The 17,532-nt window shown below is 31.8% G+C and overlaps 2 protein-coding genes across 2 annotated transcripts; both read left to right on the top strand.

Moving 5' to 3' along the window:
* Positions 1–5,419: 5,419 nt before the first annotated feature.
* On the top strand, positions 5,420–10,772 carry LOC107888173 (26S rRNA (cytosine-C(5))-methyltransferase NOP2B). Its single transcript, XM_016812299.2, has 18 exons — positions 5,420–5,533; positions 5,618–5,907; positions 6,358–6,530; positions 6,622–6,685; positions 6,769–6,902; positions 7,067–7,150; positions 7,238–7,312; positions 7,401–7,472; positions 7,575–7,648; positions 8,294–8,346; positions 8,592–8,701; positions 9,120–9,188; positions 9,277–9,351; positions 9,516–9,608; positions 9,693–9,772; positions 9,851–9,950; positions 10,054–10,373; positions 10,465–10,772. Exons 2-18 carry the CDS (start codon positions 5,625–5,627, stop codon positions 10,529–10,531), a joined length of 1,926 nt encoding a protein of 641 aa, XP_016667788.1. The 5' UTR covers positions 5,420–5,533; positions 5,618–5,624; the 3' UTR covers positions 10,532–10,772.
* Positions 10,773–12,531: 1,759 nt separating this feature from the next.
* Positions 12,532–15,537, top strand: LOC107888162 (DNA-directed RNA polymerases I and III subunit RPAC1). Its single transcript, XM_041076754.1, has 9 exons — positions 12,532–12,814; positions 13,102–13,287; positions 13,429–13,558; positions 13,657–13,737; positions 13,875–14,074; positions 14,310–14,405; positions 14,525–14,618; positions 14,858–14,974; positions 15,135–15,537. The coding sequence occupies exons 1-9, from the start codon at positions 12,680–12,682 to the stop codon at positions 15,236–15,238; spliced, it is 1,143 nt and encodes a 380-aa protein (XP_040932688.1). The 5' UTR covers positions 12,532–12,679; the 3' UTR covers positions 15,239–15,537.
* Positions 15,538–17,532: the final 1,995 nt, after the last annotated feature.

The following is a 17,532-nucleotide window of genomic DNA, read 5'->3' as shown; positions in this document are numbered from 1 at the left end:
AGTGAATTTTGTGATTTTAAAAGAATTAATCAGGTAAATTGGTTGAAAACGAGGTATTGAGACCTCAAATTCATAAACCGAGCCATAAATATTTTTAGAAATATTTATGGAGTGTTAGTAAGTCAGTATTAAAGTTTCATCAATAAATTTTAAGGTTTTGGTAGTCAATTGGGTAAAAAGGACTAAATTGAATTAAATGCAAAATTATGAAATGTGATTAAATAGCTCTAGTAATAATTAAAGGAGGACTAAATAGGCAATTAAACACCCATTATTGGGCTGGACGGCATGTGTGTACAGGAAAAATAAAAATCAAGTGTGAACAAGGGGTAAAATTGGAAATTTTACAAATTAAGCGTATAAAACAAGACAAAATTGAAAAATCTAGAGATATCATCATTCTTCTTCAGCAAAAACGACATGGGAGGTCTGAAAGTTGCTGTTTTTCATATTTTGACATATGTGAGTTCAATTCTTTCCCTTTTCTTTGAGATTTTTATGTTTTTGTGACTTTTACAATTAGGTCCAAGTTTTTAATTCATTAGTTTTTTATTTTATGGACAAAATTGAAAGCTACCATTGACAAGTGTTGGCTGTTTATGATGAACTAAAATAGATTTGAAGCTTTTGCTTTGTTGTTTAATGATTTTATCAAGTAATTTCAATAGAAATTGATTTTAGAACCTAATTGTGAAAAAGTTGTGAATTAAGGTTTAGTGTTGAAATTCTGATTTTAAAGGTTGTGTAATAGTTTAGAATGATGGAATAAAATGTTAATTGAGAAAAATTAGCTTAAGTGATGGACTAATTGAGCAATGACTGAATTGTATGACCAGTGAAATTTAGAGGAAAAATGGTAATAAACATCTTGAACTAAAACAGTTTTGGACAGCAGCAGTAGGTTAACTTTGAAAAATCACCATAAATTGTAGAAATTGAATCAAAGGATGAAAAAGATATTGAATTAAAGCTTATTGAGTCTAGTTTCTTATAGAAGAAACGTGCAAGTAATTGAATTGTAAGCTATGCGATATAATAAATTTTGTGAGACAAGGTCAGAATGAATTCGGGTTCCCCTGTTCTGAATTTGGAAAATCACAAAAATTTGGAGAAAAATAATTAGAGGCTCAAAATTATATTTTTAGAATCCTTAATGAGTCTATTTTCAAGATAAACCAACGAGAACATTATCCGAGTTCTGTACTGTGAGATAATTAACTTTAAGTAAAGAGAGGTCAAAACTGTCAGATAGTGAAATAGGGGAAACTTTAATGAATAAACTGGACTAATTGGCTAAACCAAAATTCTGAAAATTTTATGGTGGAAAGATATGTGAGTTAATTTTCAGAGAAAATTTACGGACCTTAATTTGGATCTCTGTAGCTCAAATTAAAAATAATTTAGTGACTATGACACGAATGGACATCTTTAAATAAATAGTGAGATCATAGATAATGTTACTTATAAGAATGCTATATACATTTAGGATGTGGAATGGAGAGGAGGAGGAGGAAAATAAACATATGAATTTTCAGCTAGCAAGGGTTTTGTTTTGTTTTTCACACAGAAAAAAAAAACATAACTAAGTTATCCAGATAAAATATGAAGCTCTTGTTAAAGCTAGAGCAACAAAGCAATTATTCCGAATGAAATATGAAGCTCTTGTTGAAGTTAGAGCAACAAGGTAATAATTCCGGATGAAGTATGAAGTAAGTTTGAGATTCAAAGACTTAGGAGTTGTAACCAAACGAACAGAAGCAAATGGGATGAAAAATTTAGAGAAGTATTTCATATTTCATCCGGGTAACATACATACTGTTGTTTGTTGCCACCCTTATTAGGTTTACATTTAAAATGGATAATTTGTATGTTTTAGACTCAGTGACTAAATTGAATAAAAGAAAAAAACTGTAGGGGTAATTTTGTAAAAATGTCAAAAATGACCAAAATAAAGGAAATGAATTGTTTTATTATTTAAATTATAAAATTGAATGAAACTATTAATTTAGATCAAGATCGGGTGAAAACATGTTTTGGGGCTTAAATTAAAAAGTGTTGAAATTGTGGAAAATTTTGTTATTTTATAGAATTTATGGGTTTTTATCAATATATATATAAGAATAATTAGGTTCGAAACAAGGATTTAATTACAAGAACTTTATTTTTCTTTGTCTAAGGATGAAATCGTCATTAATCAAAAGTTTAGGGGTAAAATGGTAATTTTGCCTAGAGATTAATTGAATGTATTAGAATATGAAATAAATAAAAATGATGATCAAATTTATTTATAAAGATCCGGGTGGCTCAAATATGAGACTTGAACGTGAAAAAGAAAAAGTTTTCGGATTAATAAAACTATAAATACGAATAAGCAATGAAGTAAGTTCGTGCAACTTGGATTGAGTTATTGAATGTTTAAATTATACATTTATGTGACATGAATGTGAATTGAATGTTTAAATGTATGTTTTGGGTTTTAAGGGCCCAATAGAGGGACATTATGATTATTTTCAGAATATGAATAATAAATTATTCAGAATTATCTGAAAATGCTCAGTAAACTCTGGTAATGCCTCGTACCCTATTCCAGCAATGGATACGGGTAGAAGGTGTTACATAATTAACATGTGACGATTATTCGGTTTTACATGTGAGCAATAACTTGACCCAAAGGAAGATCTATTGTTTGACATATTCTTATTGTTAGTGTTTGATTACTACATCAAGATATCACTTACAAGTTACTATTTTTGTCTGAAGATGAAATATTAATACAGTGCCCGATATCTTGAGATAGGACTTACCTTTATTCAAATTATTTTGGTTTAAATTTGAAATATTTTGAAATAAATAAATTCAGATTTTGGCTTTCAGATTTAATTAAGGATGTCTAATATTTTAAATAGATTAGTTGAAACAAAATGTAACCAAAATGATCTCTTTTGTGTAAATTAATTTATTTTAAATATCAAAATGATTATATGTTTTTGTGATTCATACATTTATTAACTGACCTAAAGGTAAGTTAATATTTGGCATAATTTCAACATTTGTGTTGATAAATGTGTTACAATTTTAAGGTACTCTATGTGAATAATAAGTTAGCCCAGATGTTGATTCATTATTTGATATAATTTATTGTCAATGTTTGATTACTACAACAAAAGTATCGCTTATAACTAATATTTATGTCCAAAAACTTTATATTAATGTTGTGTTTGTATCTTGATATGGGATTAGCCATTGTAATTTTGAATTTATTATTTACTTATGAATATTCACGTGAGCTTGTTTTTATATATTTTGTTCTATATTCAGCTAATTTATCTTTTGTTGTCACAATATCTACTAATATAAATTCTATACTTATGCTTAATGAGACCAATTTCAAGGAATGAAAAAGACACTTATAGTGCTTGGTTATATGAACATAAACATTGCACTAATGGAAGAACAACTTGCAATTCTCATTGCAGCAAGCACCATGGAGGCTAAAAAAGATTTTGAAAGGTAGTACAATCTAGACTAAAGTGAACAAATTTAATTAATAAGACTAAACCCACACATGACAATTGCATATAATGGTACTTCAAGACCCGTGCATGAAATTGCAAATAATGAATATCAAATATGAGTATTTAAGACCTAAGGCCTCAACTTTTGCCAATTGAACCAATGTCTCGTTGGCATTAATAAACAATACATAATAAGTATTCTTTTGAATGAATTAAGTATTTTATATTAAATACATAATTATTTTATACACTATTATTTAATAGTTTTAATTTTAATCGATAAAAATCAAGAAAAAAACATATATTAAATCAATAAAAAACAAAAAGAACAGTAGAAACAATTTAAAAAGATAAATAATTATGCTGACTGAGTTTTAGCTCTATTGATATTGACATTGTTACCAATGCAATAGGACATAAGCGTATTGTCTTTCTATTTACGAGTTGAGACTATAGATAATTTTAGGTATTGTATCAAAAATAACAGATATAACCAGAACCTATAACGAGATTGTTAAAAAAAACCATGTATTAAATTCCCAAATAAATTATAAGTTTAATCATATAATTTTTTAAATCTAATGTTTATAATGATCACTCTATAATCTCTTTATAATTCACCTCACTATCACTTGTACATTTGCATTTAAATATATATTTTACTATTCATATTAATTTCATTGCTACTTAAATTAATTTCATCTCCACTGTTATTTTCAAATTCATCAAAACTAATCTTATTTCCCATTTAAATGAATATTAAAGTGAGAAAAATATCATTTTGTAGGGATAAAAAATGTGAGAAAAGTTTGCTATCCACAATTTTTTAATCTTTATTTTTTATTTATTTATTTATCCAATATTAAATAAATAAATCATTCAAAATAATTATATAAATAAATTATTATTTGATACAATATCATAGGAAAAAAATCCAGAATCAATATTAGAATCGTGATAAATGTTTCTTAAAGAATATTTTAAAATCTAAAAAATAAATAATTAAGTTTGTTATTACCATTCTAACCCTATAGAAATTATGATTATTTTTTAAAAGTATTTTTTGAAGATAAAGAGGACCCAATTTATTACGTGGATAATGTCAAATTTGGTACTTGTACTTTTATAAAATGTTCAATGTATTACCTAAACTATTAATATGTGTTTTATTATTGTAATCTCATAAAATGTCTAATATGATATTTATACTTTGAAAATGTCAAATGTAGTATATGAACTACTAATAAGTGTTAACGTCGTTAGTAAATCGCTAAACCAGTTAATAAAAATTTGACACATAGAATTTCTTTTTCAAACCATCGAATAAATATGGGTAATATAATATTATATAAAAACAAAATAAAAAAATAAATTAATAAAAAAAGAAGTAAATACTAAATTTACATAAACAAAAACGTCATATTTTCAATTTAAGTAAATATTCACTTTCTTAGTTTTCATTTGAAATAACATTTTTAATTGATTTTTAAATAAAATTTTTTATTATCCTCGAAAGTAATGTACTTTCATGTAAATTTTGTATTTACTTTTTTAACTAACCATATGTTTAGTTATTTTAAAATTAGATTAAATTCTTTTGGTTATATTTAGCTTTTTTACTAACAATATTAACATTAATTATTATAATAAAACACATATTGATAGTTCAGGTACTAAATTAGACATTTTCAAACTACACGTACCACATTAAATATTTTATGAAAATAAAAGTACCATAACAAAACACATATGGACAGTTTTGAATATTTATAAAACATAGGTGCCACATTGATATTTTACAAAAGTACAAGTACTAAATGTGACATTATCCCTTATTTTTTTAAATTTCTCAAAACCCAAACTCATAAACCAAAACCCAAACCTTAAAAATTGGCTGACCCAAATTCAGCCCAAAAGCCATGGCGTCTGCTTATGTTTCAGATACTATTATTACACATATAATGCTTAAACCCTAGAGAGCTTCAAAAAACTGAAAAAAGAAAAACCCTAATTTTCAGGTACAACTTCAGTGCTACTTTAGGTATTGCTATTGAGTAGAAGAGCTTAAACTCCTGTGTTTGTGTGCGATTTTTTGTTTTCAGTTTCAAAATGGCAGCTAATAAGAACAAAGGAGCAAAATCGAAGAACCCGCCTCCAAAAGAGAAGCAAAGAAACCATCTTTTCACTGAGAAAAAACGACCCACCAAAAAAGATGAGGTCTTTGATGATGTTTCTGATGGCCAGAGCGAAGAAGAACAATTAGAAGAAGCAGAAGACTTATTGGATGGGGATGAACAAGTGTCTGATTTTGATGATGCCTCTGATATTTCAGATGATGATGATGCTCCCTTGGCTGATGATTTCCTTCAAGGAAGTGATGACGAAGATGAAGGTACCGATTTGTTAATTCCCTGTAAATTCTTTATTTACATTAGTAACATCGAATTTAATGCCTTATAGCAAATATGATTTCGAGCTTCAAGCTTTTCGTTTATTCAATAGTTTCTTGTAGGTGCAACTTTGATCTGTGTGCGAAGTACTGCTTAATAATGGTCCTTGATGAGTTTATGCTTTAGGAACTGAAAATTCTAGTTTGCATCTATCTTGTTCTTCAAGTACCCATATCATGAAAGTGGACATTGGCATGTGGGTGCCTGCCACCCATGCAATTAAAAACTTGGGATAAATGGAACTCAATCATATCAGTGACATATAAGAGTCCTAGCAAACATCGCTTCCATTGCATTAGCATGGTAGAAATGTTAGCATGTTTCATAACTTTCACTGCACTTCGTGCCATCTGGTTCATAGTGATTACCATTGTTGTATCATGATGTTGCAGACAGAGCTTCAGGTTCTGCATCAGGTTCTGGTTCCGATTCAGATGGAACTGATATTGAGGAGAAGTCAAGGGCTATTGATGAACAAAGGGAGAGGGAAGAAGCAGATGCACAAGCAGAAATGCAGTTGAACATTAAAGAAGAGTCTGATGAGTTTAGATTGCCAACAAAAGAGGTCTTCTTTTGAATTTGATTTTATTTCCTGTTATTACTAATTTAAGTCTGTGAAGGTACTTATATTTCCTTCCTTTCATGTTACCGATCAGGAACTGGAAGCAGAGCAACAACGTCCACCTGATCTTGCAAATCTTCAGACGAGAATAAAAGATAGTCAGTGGTTTTTTTGCTAATTTTCTATCTCATGGTTAGCCATTTATCATATAATTTGCTAAGAGTTTTTCATTTATTTGTAGTTGTTCGAGTGCTCTCAAATTTTAAGGAGTTGAGGCAAGAGGGAAACACAAGGAAGGATTATGTTGACCAACTTAAAATGGATTTGCGTTCATACTATGGCTACAATGAATTCCTCATAGGGGTTTTGGTGGATGTAATGATCATCTTGTTCTAATTTTCGTTGTCTGGAATACTTTTGTCTTTTTGCACTGCATGTTTCTTCCTCTTCCCATTTTTGAAGGAAGGGAGGGGGAGGGTTATTCTTTAAAAAAGTTTTATTGATCAATTTTTATATTAAATCTGCCATCTCTTCTACAGATGTTTCCAGTTGTGGAACTCATGGAACTTATTGAAGCTTTTGAAAAGCCTCGACCTACATGTATCAGGGCAAACACTTTAAAGGTAAATATACATTTCTCTGTTGTTTTCTTCATCTTTGATTTGTGCATTTTCAGCTCAACTATATCTATAATCTCCTTCAAAATGCAGACTCGCAGGAGGGATCTAGCTGATACTCTCTCCAAAAGAGGGGTAGAACTAGACCAATTAAGCAAGTGGTCAAAAGTAAGAACTACCTTGTTTTAAATTTTCATTTATCTGAGACCTCTATTTCTAATGGATTGCATAATGAATGCTGATTTTCAATTTTTAGGTCGGATTGGTGGTGTATAATTCACATGTGCCTATTGGAGCCACTCCAGAGTATTTGGCTGGCTTTTACTATGTATGTGTTCTTTCATTATACATTTTCCATTCTATTTCTTTAATTGTTTTGTAGAAGTAAGTGTTGTGGCACTTCCAATTACCTATCTTGTTTCTCCAACAGATACAAGGTGCAAGCTCCTTTTTGCCTGTTATGGCTCTTGCTCCTCAGGAAAAGGAACGAGTAGTTGATATGGCGTGAGTTACTCCATGCTGTTATCATTGCCTTGCCTTTTCGTTTGTTGATTTCATTTTTTGAAGAAAATCTTCCTTGTGAGCTGTATTTTAGGAAACTGATGTTGGGAGTTTATAATGTTCTGCAATATCCGTATTGCAGATCTGTGCTAGGAGAGATGCTTTTTTTTCCGGTTGACATGATTATAATATTTGCAATCTTGCAGACATTCCATTTTGACATTGTAACTCATTTTGAGGCTAATCCATATAATTAAGCAGAAAATTCAGATTACACTGACACGAGTTTGTGGTTGGGGTCAGACACTAATAGACATTAACTGCATTAAGGTGCTTCATTACTGTTTACAGTTATATATATTGTATAAGCTCAACCTCAACCTCAACCTTAACCTTAAACTCAAAGTCCAGATGTTTAATCAGATGGATGCATTTACACACTATATGGTGTGTACTTGGACTACTGTGAAATCCCAAACATTCTTCCAACTACTAGTTTGTTCCTTCACTTGGTAGCCATGATGCCTGTCGTGCTCATTTATATTAGATAATGTTAAATTGCTTCTTTTGTTTTTTCCAGATACAGTCATGCCATAAAAAAATAAAAGTATAAAACTCATCTTTTGATTATAATTGTGCCTGTTGCAGAGCTGCACCTGGTGGTAAAACAACCTATGTTGCCGCTCTCATGAAAAATAGTGGTATGTTAGTCTATTTTTCATTCAAACCGTTGAATTTTGTGTTGTACTCTTTGCGATTTTCTATTTTGTTTTATTTTACCTTTTTAATTTGCTTGTCCATGTTGAATATATAGTTTGGAAGGTTGAGTTGGTTGAATAAAGCATAAATAATTATCCTTTTATAGTGGTGATATGCTCTTTGTTCAATATGTCTCTTACTATTGTTTCCAAATTCCTTTCTAATATTTTGTTGATATTGTGGCCAGGGTTAATTTTTGCAAATGAAATGAAGGAAACAAGGCTGAAGTCACTTACTGCAAATTTGCATCGTATGGGAGTGACAAACACAATAGTTTGTAACTATGATGGGAGGGAGGTTAGCATCTTTCTGCCCCTCTAAGAGAATGCAGTACTAATCATGATAAGTTGATGAGTTGATGTTTCAAGCTCAAGAGCTTCAAAAGCATAAAGGCTTTACTTAGTATGAAGGATGAAGAGGAGTGAGAATGGATACTTTGTTAATCAAATTGTATTCATGACTACTTTCTTACTTTGTAGCTTAACCGTTAGGCTAACAATTTTTCAATTCTCACTCCTTTCCATCCTTTATACCAATCAGAGCCAAAGTGTTGAATCCTGCTACTTTCCTTTTTCTTTAAGTGCTTCTTTCTGGGTGCCTCAGATGAGTTGTAGGTTAAAAACAAAGTGCATAAACTTGTCCTTCATATTTTCTCGAGGGTCTTATACACTTAGGAGACAGAATCCTAATTCTTTGCTTTTGTGTTAATGTTCAGCTTCCCAAGGTTTTGGGTCAGAATTCGGTTGATAGAGTGTTGTTGGATGCCCCTTGTAGTGGTACAGGAGTAAGCATTTGTTTTAACCTTATTCCGCATTTGGTGTATTGCTCACTGCTTTGTGCTTGCATTTAATGATCTCTACTCTATGGTGTAGGTTATAACCAAAGATCCATCCGTTAAAACCTCTAAAAGTTTAGATGACATACAAAAATGTGCCCATTTGCAGAAGGTACGTACTTTCGGTGTGCTTTTTGCCTTTTTGGTTGTATTTTGGAACTACAGTAATCATCCTAAGTTCAGAGTCAGCAGAAAAGGAGATAAATTGATTCTTTTGTTATATCTTGCATATGCTAAGAGACTAATTCATGCCATCACAAATCTTTTGGTTTCTAGCAATTGATACTTGCTGCTATTGATATGGTTGATGCAAATTCCAAAACTGGCAGATACATCGTTTACTCAACATGCTCCATGATGGTTCCAGAGGTTTGTTTAAGGAATGCTTTTCTGGTTTTCCAACCATTCGAATTTTGTTCAGTCTTTTTCTCATTTTGACTTGTATCTCTATAGAATGAAGCTGTCATTGACTATGCACTCAAGAAGAGAGATGTCAAAGTAGTTCCATGTGGACTCGACTTTGGGTGTCCAGGGTAATGATCATTTTTCTTTGACATTCTCCCGGACCTGACTGATTTCTTTATCTAACGTTGTTTCCTTCCTTTAACCAGATATATCCGATTTAGGGAGCATCGGTTTCATACATCCTTAGAAAACACAAGGCGGTTTTATCCTCATGTACATAATATGGACGGTTTTTTTGTGGCAAAGGTAAATTTCAAACGTAAATTACATAATGTCATTCACCCTAAGGTGATCTCAGTTCCAAACACTTTTGCCCATTGTTTATACTGTCCTCTTTGACTTTCTTTAGTTGAAGAAAATGAGCAATTCAAAGAAGAATCTTGTAAGTTCTGATGGTTCAGAAACAGTAGAGCAAACCCAGAGGCCAGAGGAGATCCATAGTGATGAGGACAACAAAAAAGAGCTTGAACAACAAAAGATGAAGAAACAAATCCCGAAAGGGAAAAAGAAGAGCTTAAAGGCGAAAGGGTTATCTGGAAACGGAAAGGTTGAATCACCACCAACATTGAAAAACCGGGACAGAAGCGAAAATGGGAAGGTAGAATTGGCAGCGACATCGAAAAAGAGGAAAAGAAAATTTCCTTCTAAAGAGGAAATCTCAAAAGCAAGGTTAGATATGGCTTGTCTCAATCCTTTTTAAAAAGTTGGTTTATGGTGAATATGATGGGAAACCTTGTTGAAATCTTTGGTCATGTTGTAGGGAAGAGAAGAGAAAGGCAATGAGGGGGAAAAAGAAGCAACCAAAGGGAGACAAGAGTGGAATATGATGCTTCTTTTGGTACCATTATGCTTACAGCATGCAGTGATTTGAGAACTAAAACTGGATGACTGCATGAATGTTTACAATTTAATCAAAGTTTTGTTTTCATTTAATTTCTTAGTTTAATTTTGTTATTTATTTTAGCAACGACTGTTATTTTGCCTTTTTAATCTTGAATCTTGAGTAAAACTAGGACAGATTACGGTTATGGTAGAATATTTGATATATTATATTATTATTTTTGTTTAGTTTATTTGGTCCAAATATGAGTCAAGTGTTGACGGAATTTAAGATTACAGTTTCTTAAAAAGCAAGCTTAGTCCTTTTAATATTTTTTATAAATTGATTTAAAATTTAAGATTATGTTTATAATTTAAATTACTTCCAAAATTTGGAATTATACATGTAATCTAAAGTCATAACGAAATTACACTTTAAGATTATCAAATGTGATCCCATTTCACAATGTAATCTGTATGGCTTTTTCTTTAAATTTTAGTAGAAATGGAAAGCAAAACTAAAATGCAACATGGGGGTACATGCTAAATAATAAACTAAATAACTTAATACCCTTAATTTCTCTCTAATTAACCACAAATCCTTGTTTAAATTTTAAATCGATTGAGTTGCCCCATTCCACTTTTCTTTTTTCATTTTTAAATAATTATTAGGTGAATAAACTATGAAATTATTGAATAAGAAACAAACTTTGATAATCACATTTTATGAAGAAAGTCGTCGTTTTCTTTTAAGAAATATTAGTTTCTTTACCAATAAATAAGGCTTAAAAAGGGTGTAAAAAATTCTTAAAATGTTTTCAAAATTTACATATATGTTGATAATTTAATATTCTAATTAAAGCATATAATTAATATAATACTAACATTTTTAAAATTTAAAAATAGACATCAATTTCAATTTTAGACCATAATATAAGGATAACTAAAATGCTGAACAGTCTTGTTTTTATTTTTATTTTTTTGAGAAAAGTAAACTACTTAGAAGTGGGTTAATTGGGTTTGAAAAATCAAGGTAAAATAATAGTTCAGCTCATCAACATTTTCTTTTTTTTTTAAGGCAATTTTTATTTCAATTATTTTAAAAAGTAAGATTACTAGATTATAATAAAAACCAATCTTATAGTTTACGCTTTTTTTTATATAATTAGAATTTAATAATTTATTTATTTTTAACAATCTCATTATATCTTTTGATTATATCAGATCTTTTTAATATAACGCTTAGAATTATCTAGGGTGTGTAAATTTCAGGTAAAATCGAATTAATTCGGTTGGGATTGGTTAATAATTTTTTGAAAGTTTGGTTAACGGTTAATTCGTTTCGAAATTGGTTAATTAACCGAATCAACCAAAAATTTCTATTTTTTATATACATTTTACATATATTAAATTCGGTTAATTCGGTTAATTTTTTTATATGTTTTATACTTCTTTTAACAAAAAATATATAAATTTCCGTTAACCGACCGAACTAACTAAAAAAACTCGGTTCGATTAACGGTTAAGAATTTAAAATAGTTGGTTAATTCAGTTAATGGTAGTTCTGGTCGATTAATCGATTGAATACCTTTAGGACTACCTATAACCTCTCCTTAACTCATAGATAGGAGGATAATGCGCTTTAACACATTCAAACCCATGTGCTCCTACATTGACATCAATACTCATACTAATTAAGTTTAGACTCAATCAACAAATTCAATAATTTATTTAATATAATTAAAACACCTGAAATATTTCTCTCACAAACTTTTTTTGAATTTGATTTGATATGTGAAAAAAATTGAAAGTATAATAAATGTTATTTAACTTTTTTAATTTTTACTACATTTTATAATATATTTATCAAAATTTTAACCTGTTTGTGAAATCTAGAATACTTCAAAAACAATGTATGAAATAATTTTAAAAAATAATGTCTATTTTTTTTAAATTCTACTAAAATAAATAAATAAATAAATAAAGGGTTTATTAATATTATATGACCAATTATGTATTAAGCGTTGCGAGGGCTGAGGATTATCTAAAACCCTAATAAGCGTCTCTCCTCAACCGTGTAGATAGCTAAAACCCCTTTCTTTTCAGTTCCTATTTAAACCCTAAATTCCTAACAGCAAAATCTAAGCAACAAAGCAATGGCAGAGGGGGCAGGAGAAGAAAAGAAGAAATTTTCAATCTGGGATTTGCCAGATGTGCCAATGGGTCAACTTCCACCGCACCTTGAACTCCAACGAAGTCGTGTTTCATGCAATAAGGACGCCCCTATCCATGTATTTCTCTCTTACCCCCTTTTTTTTATCCCCTAAAGCACACATCTTCAGTTGAAATTTTCTCATGAGCACTCTTTTATTCATATATGGAGTGTTAAGAAACATTGGTTTCTTGGGGTTGTTTAATTGGGTAATTAAAAAATTGGAGCCTTTTTCCTTATTTGGGTTTGGGTTAGTTTCTTTGTATCACCTGTCTTGTTCTGTTCTTAAGGTTCTGAAATTTGGGGGTCTCTTTTTTTGTATTATAATTAAACGTCTTATGTTTTGGGGCCTTTTGTTGCTTGTAGACTGAGAGTATTCAATATTCTGGCGCTTATGCATCGATGGGAATTGATAATAGTTCACGACTTGATCGATTCTCTAACAACTTTAGAGTTGAAGTGGTTCGACTCAATGAAGATGACATTGAGTTTGATATGATCGGTATTGATGCAGCTATTGCAAATTCATTCAGGAGGATCCTTATAGCTGAGGTCTGTGACTTTTTGGTCTACCTCTTTTCAGTGCTAACATATGCTATGTTAATGACATTATTGCATCCTATCCTATGCTAGCTATGTTAGCTTGCAGCATATTGTCTGTGCTGGTACTGATAGAACTGATTATGCTTGCAGCTTCCTACAATGGCAATTGAAAAAGTTCTCATTGCAAACAACACATCAATAATCCAAGATGAAGTTCTTGCTCATAGGTTGGGCCTCGTTCCAATCCGTGTTGACCCAAGGCTTTTTGATTATCTTTCAGGTTTAATTCATTTTTTTTGGTTGATGGTTTATCTGAATTTATGGAGTTTACCCTTGGGGCACTTGGTAATTCTTTACTTTTGTCTCTTTCAATTGTAGAAAATGATCAGCCAAATGAAAAGAACACCATTGTTTTCAAACTCCATGTTCAGTGTAAAAGAGGTAGTCCACGTATTACAGGTACGGTTTTGGGCTTTATCAGTGAAACATGAAACCTTTTTACTTAAATGAAATTAATAGCTCTTCCCTTTATAGCTTTGCTTGTTCCTAATTCCCTTTATAGCTTTGCTTGTTCCTAATAATGTATAATAATGCAGTTAAATCGGATGCATTAAAGTGGTTGCCTAATGGGAGTGAACTGGTTAAGGAAACAAGAAATGCAACTTCAGATTCATCATCAAAGCCTGAAATATACACTTACTTCGGTTGCAGTCAAGAGACGGTTCCAGAATTTGTCAAGAACCCCATTATCCCTAAGTATCCAGATATTATTATTGCTAAACTTGGCCCTGGACAGGTATATTTTACATGCTTTTGTTTGTTTCCAAAACTGCTCATAAAGCATGTCAAGATGGCAGATCATGCCTTAGGTTTAAAAAAAATCTCTTCGTGAGCTAAATGTGGTGCTAGTAGATTAAGAAGGTTTTGTGTACTGCTCTCATTAGTTCAGGATCCGTTTTGAAGTTGTTAGAAGTTAATCTAATCCTTATGAAGTTTTTCAAGTGTACTAAAAGTTCCAACTTTTTTGCTAGGAAATTGAACTGGAAGCACATGCTGTTAAAGGCATTGGGAAAACACATGCCAAGTGGTCCCCAGTGGCCACTGCTTGGTATCGGATGCTTCCTGAGGTAAGGATAGACTGTAACTGTAGATTTCTTCTTTTCTAAACCTTCTTCATTTCTTTCGTTTATTCTATCTCATTTTGATTCTATATTATTACAGTATTATGATATATTTATATATTTAGGTTGTATTATTGGAAGATATCGAAGATGACCTTGCTGAAGAACTCAAAAGCAAATGCCCTGTTAATGTGTTTGATATAGAAGATCTTGGAAAAGGTACTTCTGTTCATTATGATTTGTTGTCCATATGGTGTAAATTTTGGTAATTATGTTTTTTTCCTCTATAAAAGGGTTTTCCAGTATTCCGTTACTAAATGTGGATTATATTCCTCTAATAGTGGGGTCAGTAGCTATGTGATAGTGCTGACCGGTTCTGCTTGATATGCTTTAGCATGTGAAGTTAGGAGATATTGTTTTAGGTACATTTCCTAATGAAGAATTTGGCTGCCAAGCAGGTAGGAGAAGGGCAACTGTAGCAAGGCCACGTGCGTGCACACTTTGCAGAGAATGCATAAGAGGTGACGATTGGGAGAAACGTGTGGCACTACGCCGTGTTAAAGATCATTTCATATGTAAGTAATGTGGGGCTACTCTCTGTCTTCTGCATGTGTTGTCAAAATTAGTTCTAGATTTCTTTAATGCCATTGCTTGATTAATATATTTTCATTGATTTCAAACCAATTTAAGGTTAGGCACAGCTTAAGATTAATATGTTTTTCTCCCCTTTTCTAGTCACCATTGAATCTACTGGAGCATTACCTCCTGAAGTTCTATTTACTGAAGCAGTGAAGATTTTAGAAGACAAGTGTGAACGCGTGATAACGGAGCTCTCATGATGCTTTTAATATGGTTAGTAAGGATGAGAGGAGCAATGGATTCTCTATTAATCCAAGGAGATTTTCTTTCCTCTTAGCAAATCCTTTTCATTTCTCATCTTTTGGTTCATGGATGGGATTTGGAGGGGCAGATGGTATGATTCACATATAGATATATAAAAAATGGATTTTTGTGAGTTAATGTGTAATGAGAGGGATAGATTATTGGTGATGGGCTTTTTACATTTTTGGTCTTGAATTAATATATAGTTGTAATACAAGGATCCGTGGTTTAACCTTATGAAGTAGCCAATTCATCAGCTTTGCTTTTAGTGGCATAAAAACAGTAAAATTGCATCAGTTCTCTGATGAATGATTGATTGGTTATTAGCACAGTGATTAGATCAGTGGATTTTTTTAGGGCAGAAAGAATATATTTATATTAAAAATACAATTAATGAACAAATGTCAAAACAAACCCATTAATATAGTAATAGTGAAATGGACTTTGATTTTTAGAGTTCTCTTGTTTTTTTATGATTATATCTCATTCAATGTTTTATAACTTGCAAATATTTTATATAATATGTATAGATGGACCAGTACACTACTTTTGTCATACACTTTAATGATATGATTATGTGGTCTTGGATTCAAGAATGAGATATGAGACACAAAGCAAGAAAGAAAATAGAAGAAACATATGCAATAATGTAAGAATACAAAGACAATCTCGTTGTCGTTTCCAGACAATATCAATGTCCATTGGACCACCTAACCACAATTTATTACAAGCCTAAAAGGTTTTTTCCCCCTCAAAAATTAAAACCAACCTTATAATTCTTGTTACTAAACCAGTAACTTATTAATCATAAAATTAAAATTCAATGTCTGAAAGTTGTAATCATCCAAACATGACCCTCTCCAATTAGGTTTGGACAGGATCAAAGTGGGGTAACTCACTTAACCCCTATTAGCCAAAATTCGCTTGACTTGATATCTAGCTATTGTCACTGTTACTATTAGAGGGTTAGTTGCACAAGCATCCAACACAGCATTTCATCCTTGTTATCGAAGTTTACATTCTAGGATTCCAATTGGCGAGGTTTTTTCATTGATGTACGTATCTACATAGCGCTCTGTAAGTGAGCTTTTCTTTTTGACTTTGAAGGGGTCCATTCTTCATTACTTCCCTCTAATAGGTTTCTTACCTTAGGATTTGTATTAGTTGCCTCTTCAGGAAGCTCATGGATTGTGTTGAGGAGGCTGTTGAAGGTCTTGGCCTATAAACTATTTCAACTTACCATGTCGAATTGCACTTTCAATGGTGTCTTTCAAATAGACACAGTTTTTTTTGTCTAATGCCCAATATAATTATGGAATTGACAATGCTCAAAGGACAGTCACCTTAACTGACTGGACCTCATTGGAAGTGGTTGCTTAAGAATTCCTTGCCCCTTGACTTGATTAAGTATAGAAGCTTTGGAAGCATTTAAAGGGGCGTTCGAGTCAAAACCTTTCATACGAAGCTCTATCTACTTGCTTAGCCTCCAGGATAACTGGTTTGATTCATGATGTTTCATGGATTGAGATGACTGAGGGAACCGTTCCTCCCATGTGGACTTCTGAATTAAAAGCTCACGCTGGTATGTCTCTACTTCTAGGTCTACCTCGTCTGGGACAGTCGAATTTGTCCTACGTTGAATCATGACGTGGGTGAGGTGTGTTTGACGTACTATTTATACTATTTCCATGTACATGTTAGCTTTTTCATACAAACTGTAAAGTTTATCAGGCTTTTCATTTGTTAAAGCATATTTTAGGTACTCATGCTCTACACCAGATGTAAAGGCTTGGGTTGCCCACTCATCACTTAAGTTTTTGGTTACCATTGTTGCTAGGGATTTAAATAGCGGTCCGTTACCGAAATAGCGGCCGTTATATAGCGGTAACGGCACCGTCCGAAACCGTTACTGCCGAAACCCGCTATACCCGCAATACACAATAAGTAATGTAAAATTCACGACCGCGATACCCGCAGTGACTGCAATAGCGTCCGTTATGTCCGCGACCGCGACAAACGCGACGCGACCGAAAACGCGACCGCGACCGCAATTTAAATCCCTGGTTGCTACGTTAAAATGACGAATGTATTCTCTAAGAGGTTTGCCTCTATTTTGCTTAACTAAAAGCATATTTGTGGGGCTTTTAAGGATTATACAAAGTGACCCATAAATTGACGAGGTAGTTGTTCAAAAGTGTGTATTAACCTAGAGAATAGAGATTGATACCTTGCATGATTTGCTAGGGTTACC

This window comes from Gossypium hirsutum, chromosome A01 (assembly GCF_007990345.1).
Source record: "Gossypium hirsutum isolate 1008001.06 chromosome A01, Gossypium_hirsutum_v2.1, whole genome shotgun sequence".
NCBI classification, from domain to species: domain Eukaryota; kingdom Viridiplantae; phylum Streptophyta; class Magnoliopsida; order Malvales; family Malvaceae; genus Gossypium; species Gossypium hirsutum.
The sequence above is the reverse complement of the archived record's forward strand: the minus strand, read 5'-3'. Positions and strand labels throughout refer to the sequence as shown.